At 34.8% G+C, this 18533-nt stretch overlaps 1 protein-coding gene across 1 annotated transcript; it reads right to left on the reverse strand.

The window, feature by feature from the left end:
* Positions 1-17111: 17111 nt before the first annotated feature.
* Positions 17112-17998, reverse strand: LOC114307747 (ethylene-responsive transcription factor 1-like). Its single transcript, XM_028253164.2, has one exon. The coding sequence runs from the start codon at positions 17978-17980 to the stop codon at positions 17336-17338; it is 645 nt and encodes a 214-aa protein (XP_028108965.2). The 5' UTR covers positions 17981-17998; the 3' UTR covers positions 17112-17335.
* Between the last annotated feature and the right edge of the window lie 535 nt (positions 17999-18533).

Genomic DNA, 18533 nt, shown 5'->3' on the forward strand with positions numbered 1-18533 from the left:
CAATTTACACAGCAAACACCTTGAAGAACTTAAGGTCAAAATGCCTCGTGTTGACGATCATCAGCTTCGGCGTGAACATTTTGAAACTTTTCACATTTGGTTCAAGGAACATGTATGTACTTAAATGTACAGATTCTATTTACCTAAGTCGAACTATATTTTAAATTTTATAATTTTTATTATTTAAAATAGGTTCAAACGTTGCGAAGGACTAGTGATGTCACATTTTCTGAAGAGATTACTGTATTGGCAAATGGTCCTCATAACCTGGCAAGGAGGTTCAACGTGAAAATCCTACGTGATTTGTGATTAGATCAAGATTAACTTATTCCAAATCCCAATAAATCAAAACACTCAAACTAAAATCATCAAACACTTACGAGAGTGATTTTAGTTTGTTTGTTTTTGAGAATAAACAATAAATAGACACAAACGATTTTTTACGTGGAAAAAACCACAATTGAAGAGCCTTCAATTGTAATCAAAAACCACGGGCGAACCGCCACTATCAATCCACTACTGAAGAACAAAAAGATTACAAAGATACCATACAAATTACCCAACCCAGTCAATTTGTCTCTGAATCTTCGGTAACTCTTTCACCACGCCTTCGTCACGGAATTGATCCTGAAGTTGATTCCACACCACAACTTTTCTTGTCGAATTAACGACTGCGTAGAATCAAGCGCCTTTTGGATTCTACGCTTTAATCTTCGGAATCCACCGAAGAACTCTCTCTCTTGAAATCAAAGTCACCAACTCCTTGATGTATGTATTTTAGATCATGAGTGAAGAACTCTTCTCAAAATATCAAGGAAAAAAACTCACCAAACAACCCAGAATAAAACCTCTGAACAAAACCCTAGAACCCTTGAATAAGATCTAGAAAAGTAAATCTAAAACAGACCCAATCAGCGAATTTATAAAATCTGGGATCGCGCGGTCCGCTCGAGCGTCGGTCTTCCCGCTCGAGCGGAGACTTCAACTTCTGTGATTTCATATAGGCTCCACGCTCGAGCGGCAGTTTCCACGCTCGAGCGTTGAATCACACCATCCAGTACTTTGTCAGGCGACTGCAGAGATGCTGAGAGCTGCCAATACCCGCTCGAGCGTAACTTTCCCCGCTCGAGCGGGGAGACCAAAATTTGAACAACTGGAAAACTGAAACCTGAACAACCTTGGTTTTGATCCATGGATTTTGACAACAAAGGGTCCTAACAATCTCCCCCTTTGTCAAATCCCGGACAAAACCATTCTAAAACAGGGATCCTAACAAAATCACAAAAGAATTCAAACAATGTTCACAACCTAGTCTAAAAACAATGTTGGTTTCAACATAACTAAAACAATGTTTGTTTCAAACTAAAAACAATGTTGGTTTCAACATAACTCCAACAAAAACATCACCAACAACGATCCAAATCCATGCTTGTGAACAACAATCCTGTTTCAACATCGACTGTACCAAAAACAAAATCATCCAAAACAGCAGTACCAAAAACATCCAAAACAGCAGTACCAAAAACAGCCAAAACAGCTGTAGTACCCAAAAGCAAAAGCATCACTCCCCCTTTTTGTCCGGGAGGGAACAAAAGAAAGAGAAACAGAACAAAATACCACAGAGCAAAGATCACGAAGCCGGAGGAGGAGACGGCATCTGTAGCAAGGACAAGATCTGAGCCAACTGGGATGAAGATTGTGCCACAGAATCCTCAATCCGCTGGGAAGAAGCCTCCAAGGCACTGAAACGAGCATCGGTAGTGGTCTCAAGATCGGTGAGTCTGGCCTCAAAGATATCCATCCGCGCCTCAAGATGGTCAAATCGGGAACCAACAGAGCGCTCGAGGAACTGAAGCTGACCACGAACTGTACGAACTGGCGGGTGCTGCTCCCCCTCACCAAGATCTTCACCAACAGCAGCATCATACTCGGCCTCCTCTGCCATGGCCGCAGCAGTACTAGGACCTGCACCAGATCGACCTGAACCAGAAGAAACCCCCCTAATGTGAGACTGACTCTGGGAGACTGTCTTTTTGGTAAACGGACAGGAAGGAGAAGCAAAATCGTCCTCATCAAAAGCAGGGACCTTCAACTTGGCTAAAAGTCGGTTAATGAGACAGCCATAGGGTAAGCCAAGATTGCTGCGCTCAAAAGGAGCAAACATCTTTTGAATGATAAGAGTAGCAAGATCGATGGGACGGTTGTGGGCTATACACTGAAGAACAAAGCCTTGATCCTGGTTAATCTCAGAACAGTGAGTGGTAACTATGATATTGGCACACACAATTAGGTTGAGTAGCCTAAATTGGGGAAGAAGTTCATGCTGTTTGATCAAGGAACCGGAAGGCCAAGAGCGAGGACAACCACAAAGAAACTGAGCAACCTCATCAAAATCACATGTAGGGCGCACTGGAAAAGGGTAAAAAATAGGAAATCTCTCACGAATCCCTAAAATCTCGCGGATAAGGTCAGTGGTAACAGTGATTTCCTTGGACCGAACCCAGGTCTTAAAAGATGTTCCAATGTCATTAAGACCCCCCATATTGCAATAAAATTCCCGAACCCAAGTAAGATTTTGTGACCCAGAGAACAAAAGTACATGATCCCCACCCAAAGAATCAAAGAAAGATCGGATAGACATGGACTCAAAGGTGGAGGGGTGAACATTACGTTCAAGGTGGATGGAACGGGAGGAGTAGGACTCGCGGTATAACTTGGCTTTTTCAGCTGACGGAAAGCGGTCAGTGTTATATGTAGGGCGAGAGGCTGTAGACTTACGTCTTTTGAAGGTGGACATGACTAAACAGGACAAACACACCCTAACCCAAGATAACCAAGAACCAACAAGTACAAGAAAAACAACAGAAACATTAGTAACACAATGATATAGCAACATGAGACAGTAAAAGAAACTAAAAATGTATGCATCATGGTGAAGACTTATGCAAAATAAAATAAAATAAAATAACACAAGATAATAAAAGAAGACTAAAAATCCCCAATTTCAAAACTCATCAAAAACTAGCAAAGCCCCCAAAAATCTAACCCTAGATGCAAGATATGGACAGTACAGCATTATGAACTAATCATAAGCAATAATGAAAGGCCAGTAACAAGATGAACAAACACATAAACAAACCCATCGAAATACGGTAAAACAACAAAAAAAACAAAGACGAATATCAACGAACAGAGATCCGACATAAGTAAGGGAGAAAAGACAAACCTGAGATGGAGAACCACACGAAAACGCCAAGAGATCACCACGGAAGAGCAGAGGATGGGAAGCACAAGAAAAAAACCTAGGAGAGAGAGAGCACAGGAAAGAATGAACTGAAAGGACGAAGGAGGGAAATTTATACAAAACCAGTCCGCTCGAGCTTTACATTGAACGCTCGAGCGTGAGACAAAACACGCAGAGACCAGCTCGAGCGTGAAGACATACGCTCGAGCCCCAAATCACCCCTCTCAGAACTGTAAGACAGAGAGCAAAGTACTGCAAGGCTCAAAACTACGCTCAAGCGTACCAAGTTCCGCTCGAGCGGGAAAAAAAACTTTTTTTTTTTTTAAAAAAAAAAAAAAAAAAAACAAAATACTCAATAACAAGAGGTGAGACTCGAAACAAAAGTAGATGAGCACATTCAGCCAAAATGGAATACTAAGATGAGATAATCCGCAATTCATGAAATCTGGAACCTTGCAGTTGTTAAAACAAAATGACACTTAACATCATGAGCAAAGCAGATAAAAGATATTCAATGATCATAAGCAACATGAGAATGTACAACCCAAAATCCAACATGAGAGCTCACAAAAGAAAGTGTGTGTGTGCAATCCATGAGAGGTCACGGAGCTAGAGTTAATCCTAGTAGTGATCGGATGGCTGGACCTCCATCAAGAGTAACTCAACAATACAGAGAAAAGTCAAACCACTAGGAATCACGGGGTATTTGTTGAGTAAAAGCGGAGGCTCCCCCTCAATCAATGAGTCCTTTTTTTTATTATTTTTAACATTTTCTTTCTAATGAGCACTCACTGGTGGCTTTCACTCTCAAGAGTATGGAAACCAAACCAGAGAAGAATGAAATTATAAAGGATGGCCTGGTTGGTGCCTCTGAGGTAGCCTTTTCCTAATGCCCGGACTTCAAGGAATTGAGGGAGAAACCATGGAAGTGAAAACAGATGGTAGATGGTTAAGAGACTCAACATCACCCATGATATGCTAGTATTGGTCAATTCCGCTGTAAAAGTACAAGAAACACTGTTAGTGGTCCATAGAGAACTTTGATCACATGTGCGGAAACCCCTGCAACAATTAATCTCAAGGATGTGTACAGAATGAGATCATGAGGTTAATGAGCATGGGTATTCAAAATGAGCTATGACCAATGAACAATGAAATCTTGTAAGCAGCATGAGTAGTGTACATAAAAAGTTGGATGCAAGTACAGCAGATATCAATGACAATGAGATTATGACATCCAAGCATACATAAGGCAAAACACTTACACCTACTCAAGTAACAAGTAACACTCTAGTGATCGAGCATGACACCCAAGGTCTTTCTAAGGAACTCAAACCGAAGAAGATCAAGGGGTTTTGTAAAAATATCAGCTTTTTGATGCTCAGTGGAAATATGTTCAATAACAACAAGGCCCTCTTCCACTAACTCTCGAATAAAATGATGACGAATGTCAATGTGTTTGGTGCGAGAGTGTTGGACAGGATTTTTAGAAATGTTTATGGCACTTGTGTTATTACAGAAAAGAGTAAGAGTGTTCTGTTCTATCCCATAATCATGAAGCATTTGCTTCATCCACAGCATTTGGGCACAACAACTCCCTGCAGCAATGTACTCAGCCTCAGCAGTCGAAAGAGAGATGGCATTTTGCTTTTTACTATGCCAGGAAACCAGATTATTCCCAAGGTAAAAACACCCCCCAGATGTACTTTTCCTATCATCCGCACACCCTGCCTAGTCGGCATCAGAAAAACCAGTAATCTCAGCTGTAGTATCAGTAGAGAACCAAACCCCATACCCCAAAGTCCCATTGACATATTTAATGATGCGTTTGAAAGCAAGTAGATGAGACTCTTTAGGACTAGCTTGGTAACGGGCACAAACACCTACACTGAAGGCAATATCAGGACGACTGGCTGTGAGGTACAAAAGACTCCCTATCATACTCCTATAAAGGGTAGGATCAACATCAATACCAGAGGAATCTTTGGAGAGGTGAAGACTGGTGCTCATGGGAGTGCGGGCATGTTTGGCAGACTCAAGACCAAACTTAGACACAAGATTTTTCGCATACTTAGACTGAGACACAAATATACCTGAAAGAGACTGTTTAATTTGAAGACCCAAAAAATAAGACAACTCTCCCATCATGCTCATCTCAAACTCATGTGTCATGCAATCCGAAAAATATTTCACAAGATGTTCCGCAGTGGATCCAAACACAATATCATCAACATAAATCTGAGCAACAAGAATATGAGACTTAGTATGTTTCACAAATAAAGTCTTATCCACACTACCCCTTTGAAAATCATTATCAAGAAGAAATGTAGTGAGTCTATCATACCAATCACGAGGGGCTTGTTTCAATCCATACAAAGCCTTGTCTAACTTGTAGACATGATTAGGACATTTAGGGTCCTCAAACCCTTTTGGTTGCTCAACATATGCCTCTTCTTTCAAGTACCCATCACTACAACAAAAGTAATTTATGGTGACGAAAAGTAGTGAAAAAAATAAATTTTGTCACTAAATAAGAATAATCCGTGACGAATTATTAAATTTTGTCACGTATAATAAAAAAATAAAAATAATAGGTGACGAAATTTGTTTTCGTCAACAAATACTTATTTTTAGGTGAGGAAAAATTAAGTTTTGTCACCAAAGGTTTTCCTGCTAATTTTTTTTTGGTTGGTGCCAAAATTTGAGACTTTTGGTGAGAAATTTTTTTTGTCACCAATTATAAAATTAATAGCGAGGAATATATTTTCGTCACCAATAATTTTGTATATATATTTTTTGAAAAACTTGATTTTAAATATTTTAAGACCATTTGGTGAGAAATATATTTTTGTCATTAATAATTTTTAATATTTTGAGACTTTTTAGTGAAGAAATTATTTTGTCGCCAATTTTGGAGGAAAAATTTTGACATATTGGGCGGTAATGAAAAAAAATAAACAACTAACTTTTTTCCCCTTTTTATTTTTGTTTATCAATTTCTCTCTCTCTCTCTCTCTCTCTCTCTCTCAAAACAAAACACAAGTTAATTAACTCTCTAAACCTATGGTGATGAAAAGTAATGAAGAAACTATTTTGTCACTAAATAAGAATAATTCGTGACGAATTATAAAATTTTGTCACATATAATAAAAAGTAAAAATAATAGGTGACAAAATTTATTTTCGTCAATAAATACTTATTTTTAGGTGAGGAAAAAGTAAATTTCGTTACCAAAGATTTTTCTTCTAAGTTTTTTTGGGTGGCGCCAAAATTTTGAGGCTTTTAGTGAGAAAAAAATTTGTCACCAATTATAAAATTATTAGTGAGGAATATATTTTTGTCACCAATAATTTTAAATATTTTTTAAAAAATTAATTTTAAATATTTTAAAACTGTTTAATGAGAAATATATTTTTATTGTCAATAATTTTAATATTTTAAAATTTTTAATGACAAAATTATTTTATCACCAACCAATCTTAAAGGGGAACTTTGAGATTTGGCGATAATGAAAAAAAGGAACCCTACTAATTCTCCCCCACCCCTTTTTTCCTTTTTTTTGGTGCTCTCTTGCAAAATACACAAAGGTATGGCCTCTCTCTCTCTCTCGTAGTTGTTTAATGGTAGGGTAAGGGTTTTTAGTAACGTGGTGGCACTGTGATGGGGATGGAATGGTGTAATGGAGGTGCGGTGTGAGAGAAGGAGGGCTAGCGGTGGTATAGTAGGGAGGGAAAGGGCAGACACACTACTATAAAAACAGTTAAAGATCGCACTTTAATAAATGAAAACATCTCAATTTTATTAAAAGTGTGATAAAAAAAATTATATTGATATTTTAATCACACTTGATTTGATTAAGTGTGATAATATTTATTTTTTATGTCACTTTTCAATTAAGTGTGATTATATATATATATATATATATATATATATATATTTTAATCACACTTTCTAATTAATATGTGATTAAAGATCACATAAGAAGAATTAAAAACATCTCACTTTTATTAGAAATGTGATTAAAAAAATTAAAATAATTTTTTAATCACACTTAATTTAATGAGTGGGATAATATTTTTTTTAATCACACATTTTAAAATAAGTGTGATTATATATGTATATATATATATATATATTTATTTTCATCACAGTTCATTGTATATAATTTTTCAATTTAATTTTTGATATAAAATAATTATTCCGATATTCTATATAAGCTCATGAAATTGCTTTGGTAGAGAGAGAAAGAGCTGGTCAATTTATTCCTGGGGTTTCTAGCGCCTCTCCATCTCGCCTCTGCCGCCGATGGCCACCGATTGACGTGCTTTTCCATCTTCCCTCTTGATCCTCCTTCTTTCCTTGCTGATCGGCGCCGCCGCTGCTCTTGCTAGTCGTCGCCGTTGGCCTTTCCAGCGCTGCTTCTCCTCTCACCGTTGCTGTTTTTTCCCGATTTGGTACGTGGCTTTCTTTATGCTCTCTCTCTGATTCAATCATCATGTTTTGTAAATTCTTTGATTACAATGTGAATTGTCTTTGTGATTGAACTCTTAAGTCTTGACTGAACTGTGCATTGAAGAAAATTGGTCTGGTAATTTGAGTTACTTGTCAAAAATAAAAAATAGTAAATAGGATAGAATCAAAAATTCTCTAAATAAGGTAATTTGAAAGGCTATTTTTTGTTTGTTTGTTTTTCCCCATTCCTTTTGATGATTTTGAAATGTTACATGGCTTGGAGGCACTTAGATTGTACTTAGCCCGTGTATGAAATGGAGCTTCTTCTCATTATAAGTGACTTCAATTAGGATAAAATTTATGTGACAGTAGTTTTATATATATGCATCTATCTTTTTTTTTCATGTTTTCTACGGGATGGTTGTTGAGATTACTAATAAAAGTTTATGCAAACAACCTGAACTCCGGCTCGATGAATTTGAGTGGTTGTACTTTGGCACTTCTTCACTTCATCTGCTGCTTAAGATGTGGGCCCTTTATAATTGCTGGTAGTTCAAGTGTTTGTAATTACTTCTTGTTTTTAGATTCACTGACAAGATCACTATATTTATTAGGAAAATATACATACGTTAATGTAGTTTACATGTATGCAAGTAAAATTATGTATACATATGCATGTATAGGTGTCACTTGGCTCCCTGTTTGTTGGCTATGGGTGAAAAAGATTTTAGGGAGGGAAAGTCCCTACGTGGAAGCTTTTAGATTTGTCGGATAGATGGATTCTTTTGATTTTGTTTATTCTTTTTAATGTTTCATACATGGTTTGTGTTGTGGCCCCCTTTTGGTGCCTTGAAGGCTTGAATGGAATATATTTACACATTGAAACAAAAAGATAAGAAATCAGGAGTTAAGAAACTAGTGCTTCCGTCTAATGTATTATCTTTTTATATCACTTTGGGTACTTTGTCTGTTTTCCTGATTGTTGGGGTTGCTCATGTCGCATCTAATTGTCTTTGGAAACATCTATTCGCTTTTGTAAATATTGAATTTTGCATATTCAATACAATTATAGGCAATGAATGGTTAGTAAGATAAATATAATAGTTTTGTACCAATAACAATTGTACTTTTCTCTATGCTATTTTGGAGTGAGTATGGAGATAAGAATGGTGCTGATTGCTAGTCATGCAACATGCAATCTGCTTAGTATTTCTTTCCAAGTTGGGGCCTTTGATTGTGAGCATTTTCTTCTATTTGGTAATTTCTTGAACAACAGGAATCATATTTTGTTTGTGGCAATTATGGTTGGTTTGATGCCTATAAGGTGGAATGAAGTGTTATCTTTATTGTGTTGAGAAATTTTCTTTTAGCATAAATATTTATTAAATCAGTCATTAGCATCCTTGTAGTCTCCATGAAATCTTTCAACCTGTTACTAGGTTGAAAGGGTTCATTTACTATTCTGGGATTCATCAGCAGTGAAGCATAATTTCTTCCATCAATAATGCCCTCTTTGGATGCAGAGAAAATTCTGGGATACGGAAGAAAGAAAAAGAGGAATACCCAAAATAAGATTCCACGTACAACATCTTTTCCAACAAATTCTCAAAGAATAATAGGAGCTCAAATGAATAAAATGTACAAACCCCATTGTTCTCTAAAGAAAAACAAGTCAAGTCACAGCATTATCATCCATTTCCTCTGTCATCTATTTTGATACATGCAAGTGGTTTCATTAGATCATACCAATGACCAAGTTGCATTTTAGTTATGTGGAGACGTAGGCATATTTTGTGTTCCCCAATACATTTGGTCAACTTAAGTGACTGTGTCTTGTAGTAGTTGTAAATCTAACTTTTAAGTTTATTGCCTCCAGTTTAATGTTTGCTTAATTATTTTTGCTTTGAGTCTCATCCTATTTGAAAAGCATCCATCTTTGATAATTTAGCTTCTTCACGAACCAAGTGGGGGAAGATTGCCTAACTATTAATTCATTCAGCCCCTGTTGTAATTAGGAACCTTGTGCACTGGGTATGACCTTTATTTTTAATGTTCCTGTTTAATATCAAAGAGTTTTCATACAAGTTTCAAAAATGGGTTCCATCAACTTGTTTACTTATTATGGCTAGGATTTGGGTTAGCATGGAACTCTTCCATCAACAATTTTTCAGAGTTTGTTATTTCATATGATAATACACTTGATTTTTCTAACGGTCTTGATAAGTATGTGTATCTTCTTTACTAATTTTTCTTTATTCTAGCAAATCGACAATAAACCTTTGTTATATTCATTGTGTTTATTCATAGGCTTTGGGGAATCTTGATGAAGAAACATATGTTCCTGCAATTGCTATTGTTGGATGAGATTTCCACTGGGTTAAGTTTCAAAAAACAATAAGTTTCCTGAGTTCCAGCCAACAGCTATTTAATACTTGCAGGCCTTGTGTTGTGTCTTGGTCTTTACTTGGATGACATCAGGTCTATTATCTCATTTAGTTAGGATGGTCGTCTTTTTTTTGTTTTTTTTTTTTCCTCTCTATTGTTCTGGAGAAAAAATTGCTTTGCTTATTAACAGATTGACATGTATGCATGAATTACTTTTTCCATACCTAATAGAAACTAGGATCCCATTCTTTCTTTGTTTTTCTTGTTTAACTTTTGAGTAGAATTGTTGGAGACATTATCTAAAAATTTTGTTAAAGAATTACATGGTTGGTGATTTAATGAATCTGTCAATAAAATTTTGTGAAAGAATCTGTGAATAAAATTAGTATTGCTGTAAAATTAGTATTGTTGATATATGATATATGATATTCACAAAAAAAGGTATCTGAAATTTTATCTGAAAATGAATTATATGATATACATTTAAAATTAGTATGATGTGAATCTTATCTAGAATGACTGTGATTTATAAATATATTTATCTGAATATTTTCTAAGTATTTTTTTTAATATGTATTTATTTTATAGGTTTTTCTACTTAGGTTATTCATAAAAAAATAAAATCGATTACTTAGGTTATGATTTGGATTGAATCCTTTGCTTTTGTGATCATCCTTGCTAGTTGAACTAGCCTCCTGATTCTTCTTGGATACCATGCTTGGCTATTTGAGGATCCTTGTAGATACCTGATGCCTACTACTGCCATTATTTCTTGCCTTTGTTTTAGTTGGCTGTGGGCATCTTCTCTTTGAGTAGTTCCTCCTTGCAGGCTATTTTGAGGTCTCCTTCTGTTAGCAAGTTCACAGACCCCATCTCTCTTTGTTTATGTGGTGTCTGAACTTTTATTTATTTTCTTTTCATTTAGCCTTACCATATAACATACATAGGCAGGGAGATTGTAGTTAGATTGTAGTTAGAGATGACATGAGGTTCCACCATTTCCATGATGGGATGTGCTATTGTGGTAATTTTTAATGATTTGAAATGGACTATCTAATTATCTGAAATGTTATGCTGACTTACATTTGTTAGATTCATGCTAAAATTAGTTGTAACAGTTGTTTATGGAGACCAGATAGGCCTTAAGTTCTAAGTGGGAAGATATAAAATGGCAAAAGACATCTCAGCATTGGGCTCATAATTGCTTTCTTTTGGATCTGATATTCTCCAATTGTGATCTCTAGGATTGAATGCATCAGTCTGAATATTGCTCAGGTAATCATGCTATGCAATTCTATTAATCCTAATTCATTTTGGATCATTTGTAATATCTGTTACATAGTTCAACATTCACCCTGTGTAATTTGAGTAATGAATTGAGTTATTGGTAAAAGAAAAAAAATTACCAAGTATGTCGTAGTGAAGCATAACCCAAAACTTTGCCAAACTATTGTAAGCATTGATGATGTGTGATTTTTATCTTATTAATTGACATCTTTCCCTATATAAATGCAGTGGAGAAATGGGTAGATGGTAAAGCAGAGAATTGCCAAGAAAAAAAATTACCAAGTATGTCGGTCTTCTCGCTCGAGCGGAGACTTCAACTTCTGTGATTTCATACAGGCTCCACGCTCGAGCGGCAGTTTCCACGCTCGAGCGTCGAATCACACCATCCAGTACTTTGTCAGGCGACTGCAGAGATGCTGAGAGCTGCCAATACCCGCTCGAGCGTAACTTTCCCCGCTCGAGCGGGGAGACCAAAATTTGAACAACTGGAAAACTGAAACCTGAACAACCTTGGTTTTGATCCATGGATTTTGACAACAAAGGGTCCTAACAAGGTATATAATGAATGGGTTTCGGTATCGAGTAAAGGCCATGGATGACCGTCGAGCCACACAAAATTGTGGTGTAGCTTTGAAGGCAGATACTATAAGTTATGCTAGTCGGAAAGACAAGAATCCTCGTGTGGGGTCTGTGTACTATTATGGACAATTGACAGATATTGTTGAGATTCGATATTCAAATGAGAAGAAGCATGTGTTGTTTAAGTGTGATTGGATTGACAACATTCACGGGAAGATACAAGATGTCTTCAATTTCACGTTAGTCAACTTCAATCGTTTGTTGTATCGAGATGATAGAATTGCTAATGAACCTTTCATCTTGGCATCCCAAGCAGAACAAGTTTGGTATGTTGCAGACCCGTTACAACCAGACTGGCAAGTGGCGGTGAAGATGTCTCAAAGAGGTTTATTTGATATGAGTTCGACTGATCCACAAATTGAGCCATATATGAGCCAACAATTAGAAGAAAATATAATGCTTCGTGATGAAGAAGTTGGTTGGGTGAGGGAAGCCGTAGATAGGGAAACAGTTGATGTTCAAATAGGTTGATATTTCATCAACATCAATAATTCACTTAAGGCCAAGGTTGTAGTTAATCATCAGTTTCTTAATTTACTTTGTCTTTGTAATTGTATTAGTTCAATTAATGTCATATTATAGTTGATGACAAACCATTATCTATGTTTCTAATTAATGTTATATTGCTTGCAGATTATTATGGGAAGGAAGAGGAAACTTTCAATGACATTTTAATGTCATGGTAGATATTATTTGTGGCACTATCAAGCGCCATTAAAAAAAGAGCTAGTGACACTTGTAAGTGTCATTACACCATCAAGACTAAACCTTTCAGTGACACTTTAATGTCATGGTAGGCACTATTCGTGACGCTATCAAGTGCCACTCATGACAATAATTTGTTGTAGAACAATTTGATCCGCTCTTGCGGAGACTCGAACCGCCAACCTTCCGCACCATAAACCTTATACACCACACTCTTCCCACTACACCTCTATAGCACCACATGATTATATATGCAACATATATTATTTATACAGTACATACATCCATATTAATATAAAAGTATATGTATAAACATTATTATTTTATTGAACATAATTTATGTAAAATAAACTATTTACTACCAAAATAAAAAAAAAGACCACTTTTGACGACTAAAAATATTTTTTAGTCACCAATTCTATACTTTTGGCTACTAATTATTTTTTAGTTGCTAAAAAACTTAACTTTTGTCGACTAAAATCGGATTTGGTCACCAAAAAATTTTATTCCCGCCTTAGGATTTTAGTTCTCCCCCGCTAAAAAAGACCACTTTTGGCGACCAAACTTAGTTTTTAGTCGCCAATTGTAGACTTTTGGCTACTAAATTTTTTTTTGGCACCAAAAAGCTTTACTTTTGGCTACTAAAATTTTTTTAGTTGGTAAAACTCATATAATCAGCGACCAAACTTATTTTTAGTCGCCAATTATAGACTTTTGGCTACTAAATTTTTTTAGTCGCCAAAAAGCTTTACTTTGGGCTACTAAAAATTTTTTAGTCACTAAAACCCATATAATTAGCGACCAAACTTAGTTTTAGTCGCCAATTGTAGACTTTTGGCTACTAAAATTGTTTAATCGCCAAAAAGCTTTCCTTTTGGCAACTAATGCTATTTTGGTCGCTGAAAGCTATACTTTTAGCGACCAAATTTTTTTGGTCAGGAAATTTAGTCGCTGAATATGCTTTTTCCTGTAGTGTATATTGAGTTTAATTCATTTATTTTTAATCATTTACTGCATTTTAAAAATTTAGAAAATATATTGACATTTCTTGTTTTTTCAAAAATGTCATTATAAGCTTGGAAAGTTTTTGGCTTAGTGGCATTTCTCAAAATGCTACAAAATATTTATTTATGACACTTTTCACCTAAGTGCCATAAAAAGTAATTTGCACCTACCTAGTATCCTGACATTTTTAAAAAAATGCCATTGCAAATATTCATAAAAAGTTTTTGTAGTAACATTTTTGTTGTAGTGAAGTGACACTTTTTTTAATTGAAATGCCACTAGAGCCTTGTATGTTTGTGGCTCTATGACATTTTTCTAAAAAATGCCACCAAATATTCTTTTTGTGACATTTTTTAAGAACATGCCACTAGTATGGTGTCACTAAAATATGTTTTTGTTGTAGTGTTGTGACACTTGTTCATTGAAATGTCACTAGAGCCTTTTATGTTTGTCGTTTTGTGGCATTTTTCAAAAACGTGCCACTAAATATCATTTTTGTGGCATTTTTGTGGCATTTTCTAAAAATATGTCACTAGTGTAGTGCCACTAAAGTATGTTTTTGTTGTAGTTTTGTGACACTTGTTCATTGAAATGTCACTAGAGTCTTTTATGTTTGTGGCATTTTCTAAAAATATGCCACTAATGTAGTGCCACTAAAGTATGTTTTTGTTGTAGTGCGATAATTTAAATAATTTATTTTGTAAGACCTTTCATATATATTATCAGCGAAAAAACGAGGTCAATCTGATAGTCATAGTCTCTTCATTTTATCGCATTTGTCTCCAATCTATTTTTTTTAGACAAATACGATAAAATAAAAAGATTACGACTATCAAATCAATTTAAATTTTTCATGAATGATATTTATGTAGGGTCCTATAAGATGAATGATTCGAATAATTGACGGACAACATCATCCAGTCCATATGTCAACTTGAGATGAGCTCAATTATAAGAACTCGACTCGAGAGGAGCCCAACCCTAAAAGAAAGCACACAAAAGAATTTGAGATTTAACTTAGATGTGATGTTGTTGGCTACATATTTTGTAAAAGCCAGTTACAGTTCGACACGTGACAGAGTAAGGGTAATAAAGGAAGGTTATTCAAGCCTTCAATCCTGATCGTACACGTGGCAATAAATATTGGTTCTCACATGATCTGAGTAACACTAGATCAATAACGGGATGCAAGATAACATAGCTTCAACGGTTACTCATATTCAAATTCAAGTACAAGAGGGAAGTTCAACTGCCAGTAATGGCGTAATGGAGCTACTTGTAAGGAAGCATGATCAGCGATCATGGAGGAGCAGTTCGACGGTTCGAAGTGCAGTTCGAAGGTCATCACTGACGAGTATAAATAGCAGGGCAGCCCCCAGAAGAAAAGAGGGACTCAGATCATACAAATCAGTCATTTACTTCATATATTTTCTTTTCCAGTCTTTTACATTTCCAGTCTTTAAATACCTGTTCTTTAAATACCTGCACTTTAAATACCCGCACTGCACTTCGATTCATAGGAGTAGCTTCAAGTAAATTCAAGTAGATTGCTGTTGTAAACCTCTCCGAGGGTGAGTTTGGACCATTGTAAGTGTTCATTTTTATGAAATACTTCAATTGTTCTTCATATTACTGCTATTTCTCTTAATTTCTCTTAAGTCAGGCCACCAGTAAAAGTCCTCTTCATTGAGGCTGAAAAGAACTAAAACACAATCGTCTGATAATTGGTTGGCAATCACAATTTCTGTAAGGACTGATTGATCCTTGCTGGCACGCTCATATTTACAAAAATACCCTTCGAAAAGCCAAAAAGCCAACAGATGTAAGTCACACTTCAATTAAATCTGAGTCACACAATATACTTTCAGAACACATTAATAAAGGATTACACTAATAGTTTATGTACTTTAGCATATGTGTTATTTTAATCTCTATAATTTTAATTGATTTGATTTTGATATTAAATTTTTAATTTTGTAATATTTTTGTCCGACCAATAATACCGATTAAAGTTTTTCACAAAAAGTATACATGTGCATGCCATGTGACTCCTTTTCAAAGGCAAAATACACATTTCATTCTTTCCCATATCCTTTCCCACTATTTTATGCAACTAATACCACCCTAAAGGGAGGGAGAGAGAGAGAGAGAGAGGACAACACTAACTACTCCACACCACCTGGCCGTGGAACTAAATCCAATAAAAAAAACAATTTAAAATTGGTAAAAAACCGATACCCAAACTTCTCTATTTTATTGCAAACACAAGAAAACATTGATTAAAGTACAATTATTTGTAGTTACTGCAACTCATACCCAACTCTAAAGCATACCATAAGTTATCAACGAAACCACAATTGATAACAAAATTAAAATGATATAAACTTGATCGTCATATTTGAACTTGTAAGACCATTATATATGGATTTTATTGCAATAATTTGAATTGTTTATTTTATAAAGTCATCCGTATATATAATTTATGAAAAAATTAGATTGATTCGATAATTGTAACTTTTTATTTTATCACATTTTTTTTAAATAGATGATTTATTTTTAAAAACATACTTGTCATCCTTTTTTTTAGAGATAGACACAATAAAATGAAAATATTATGATTACCGGATCCGTATAATTATTTTTTTATTTTTTATGAGCGATGTACAGAAAAGTCTTACAAAATAAATAATCTAAATTATCGAAATGGGATCAGTGTGCCATGAGCTCAAATATAACAGTCAAATTTATATCATTTTAATGTTAGAAAATGAGAGCATGATATATTCTAATTTTTTATTTTGAAAATGAGAAAAATTTAATCTAGTCCACATTTGTAGACTGGACAGTTGCCTCATGATAATTTAATCCATTTATTTTGGCTAGTATATGGGTTTAGATTATTTTAAAAAATTATATTAATTTAATATTCATTATATTTGTTTTTAAAAAAATAATTATTTATTTTAAAAATCATTCTCACCACTTTTTTTTTAGGAAGTTTAATTAGATAAAAAAATGTTACAACAATTATCAAATTCATTTGAATTTTTTTGTCAATTCATTATTAATATTCTTATATTTCTCTCTCTCTCTCTCTCTCTCATTTTATTTTTTATATTTTTATGAACGATATTCACATAAAAACTTTAGTAAATTAATTAGTTGAATCATAAAAAAGTACAGTAAATAATAAAAGCTCAAGAGATTGATTAAAAAAGTGTAAAGACCTGAGAATTAAAAATCTCGAATTAAAAATCTGAAGAAACCACACGCACGAAGTGTCCCTCGTTAATTTCAAGATCTATAAAACTTACCATTCAAGTAATCAAATACATTGTAAGTGGGACTCAATACTTGACTGTCCAATCCATAAATATAAGCTGGAGACAAATCATTTTGAAAACATCTTTACTTTTTCTTGTGACCTATCCAAATTTAAAACAAAGTACAATTCATGGGATCTTATCACATTTTACAAGTAACTAATGTGACCACTTAAATGGGATCTTATACTATTTTACATGCACTGAGTTCACTCTTCTATGTGTTGTTGTATTATTGATTGATTATTTGATGTGTCTATAATAACACAGTGTGACCATTATACTAAATTTATTGTCATTCATTTCGAACACTAATACTTTCCAACTCAGGTTTAACGGCCAATACTGAGCCAACCTGGCTTTTCCTCCGCTTCGGAGAATCACTTTCCGACGGAGAATATGGCGCCAAAGTTTCTGGTGACTTTCGTTGCCTCGGAGTCACTCTAACTAGTTCCGAGTTATCTGAGCCAATAAGGTGCGGAAAATTAAGCTTAGCACCCGAGCCGCGCATTTTAAAAGCGGCTCGGTCATAAGCCAGCGCAGCATCCTCTGGCGTCTCGTATGTCCCGAGCCAGATCCTGACACCTTTCCTCTTAGGGTTTCTTATCTCTGCTGCAAACTTTCCCCATGGCCGCCGCCTGACACCTCTATACCTCCTCCACTCTGGGGGCACGTGATCCTCACGTACCCCCACGGCCTCCTCCTCCTTCACTCCGAACCCGATCATTGTCTCGGTTGACCTATTTATATTTAATGGCATTACTTGGCAATTCTCGATAAAAGAAAAAGCAGTAAAACTCGAACTCAAGTCATAAACCGGTGGTGCATTGCATGGATGCATCACCGGAAAATTTTCTGAAACGTCGGATTCGTCAAGAAGATGCCTACGGATCGATTCGAGAAGAGCAAAGTCGGAGTCTGAGATGGTTTGTTCAAACATTTTGGCTATAAAGAATGAATTGTGATATGGTTTTTGTGAACGTAAGTACAAGATTTATGCTATATATAGGCATGAGAGGACCTTATAGAATACATTTTTTTTAAAAAAAAAAAGAGTGAGAAAGTATTATTTATTATCACTATGCATTATTTTTAGTGTTTTTGGAGTTATTGTGAAATTTGATTCCCATATCAATAAGAGTTTCAAACATTTGAATCACATGTTTTTTTTGGCTTAAATTTATTAATCAATTGTTATTATAAAGCTGTCATACATTCCATGACGTTTATATTTTAATAACAAGGATTTCACTTTTTCATTAATCAAATGAAAAAAAAAAAAAAATTACACAAAAATGAATTTTGAACTCTGTTTGATTTTGAAGTTTTCAAAAATATTTTTTGAGTTTTCAATTTGTATTTTTTTTTATTTTATATTTTAACCAAATTCTTTTACTCTTTCACTTAATCCAGATATACTTTAAAAATGTAAAATTTGAATTTTTTTTTTAAAAAAAATTCACTAAATGCTATTACTTTTTTATAGCCACTCC

This window comes from Camellia sinensis, chromosome 5 (genome assembly GCF_055761805.1).
Source record: "Camellia sinensis isolate YWXY chromosome 5, ASM5576180v1, whole genome shotgun sequence".
Classification (NCBI taxonomy): Eukaryota; Viridiplantae; Streptophyta; class Magnoliopsida; order Ericales; family Theaceae; genus Camellia; species Camellia sinensis.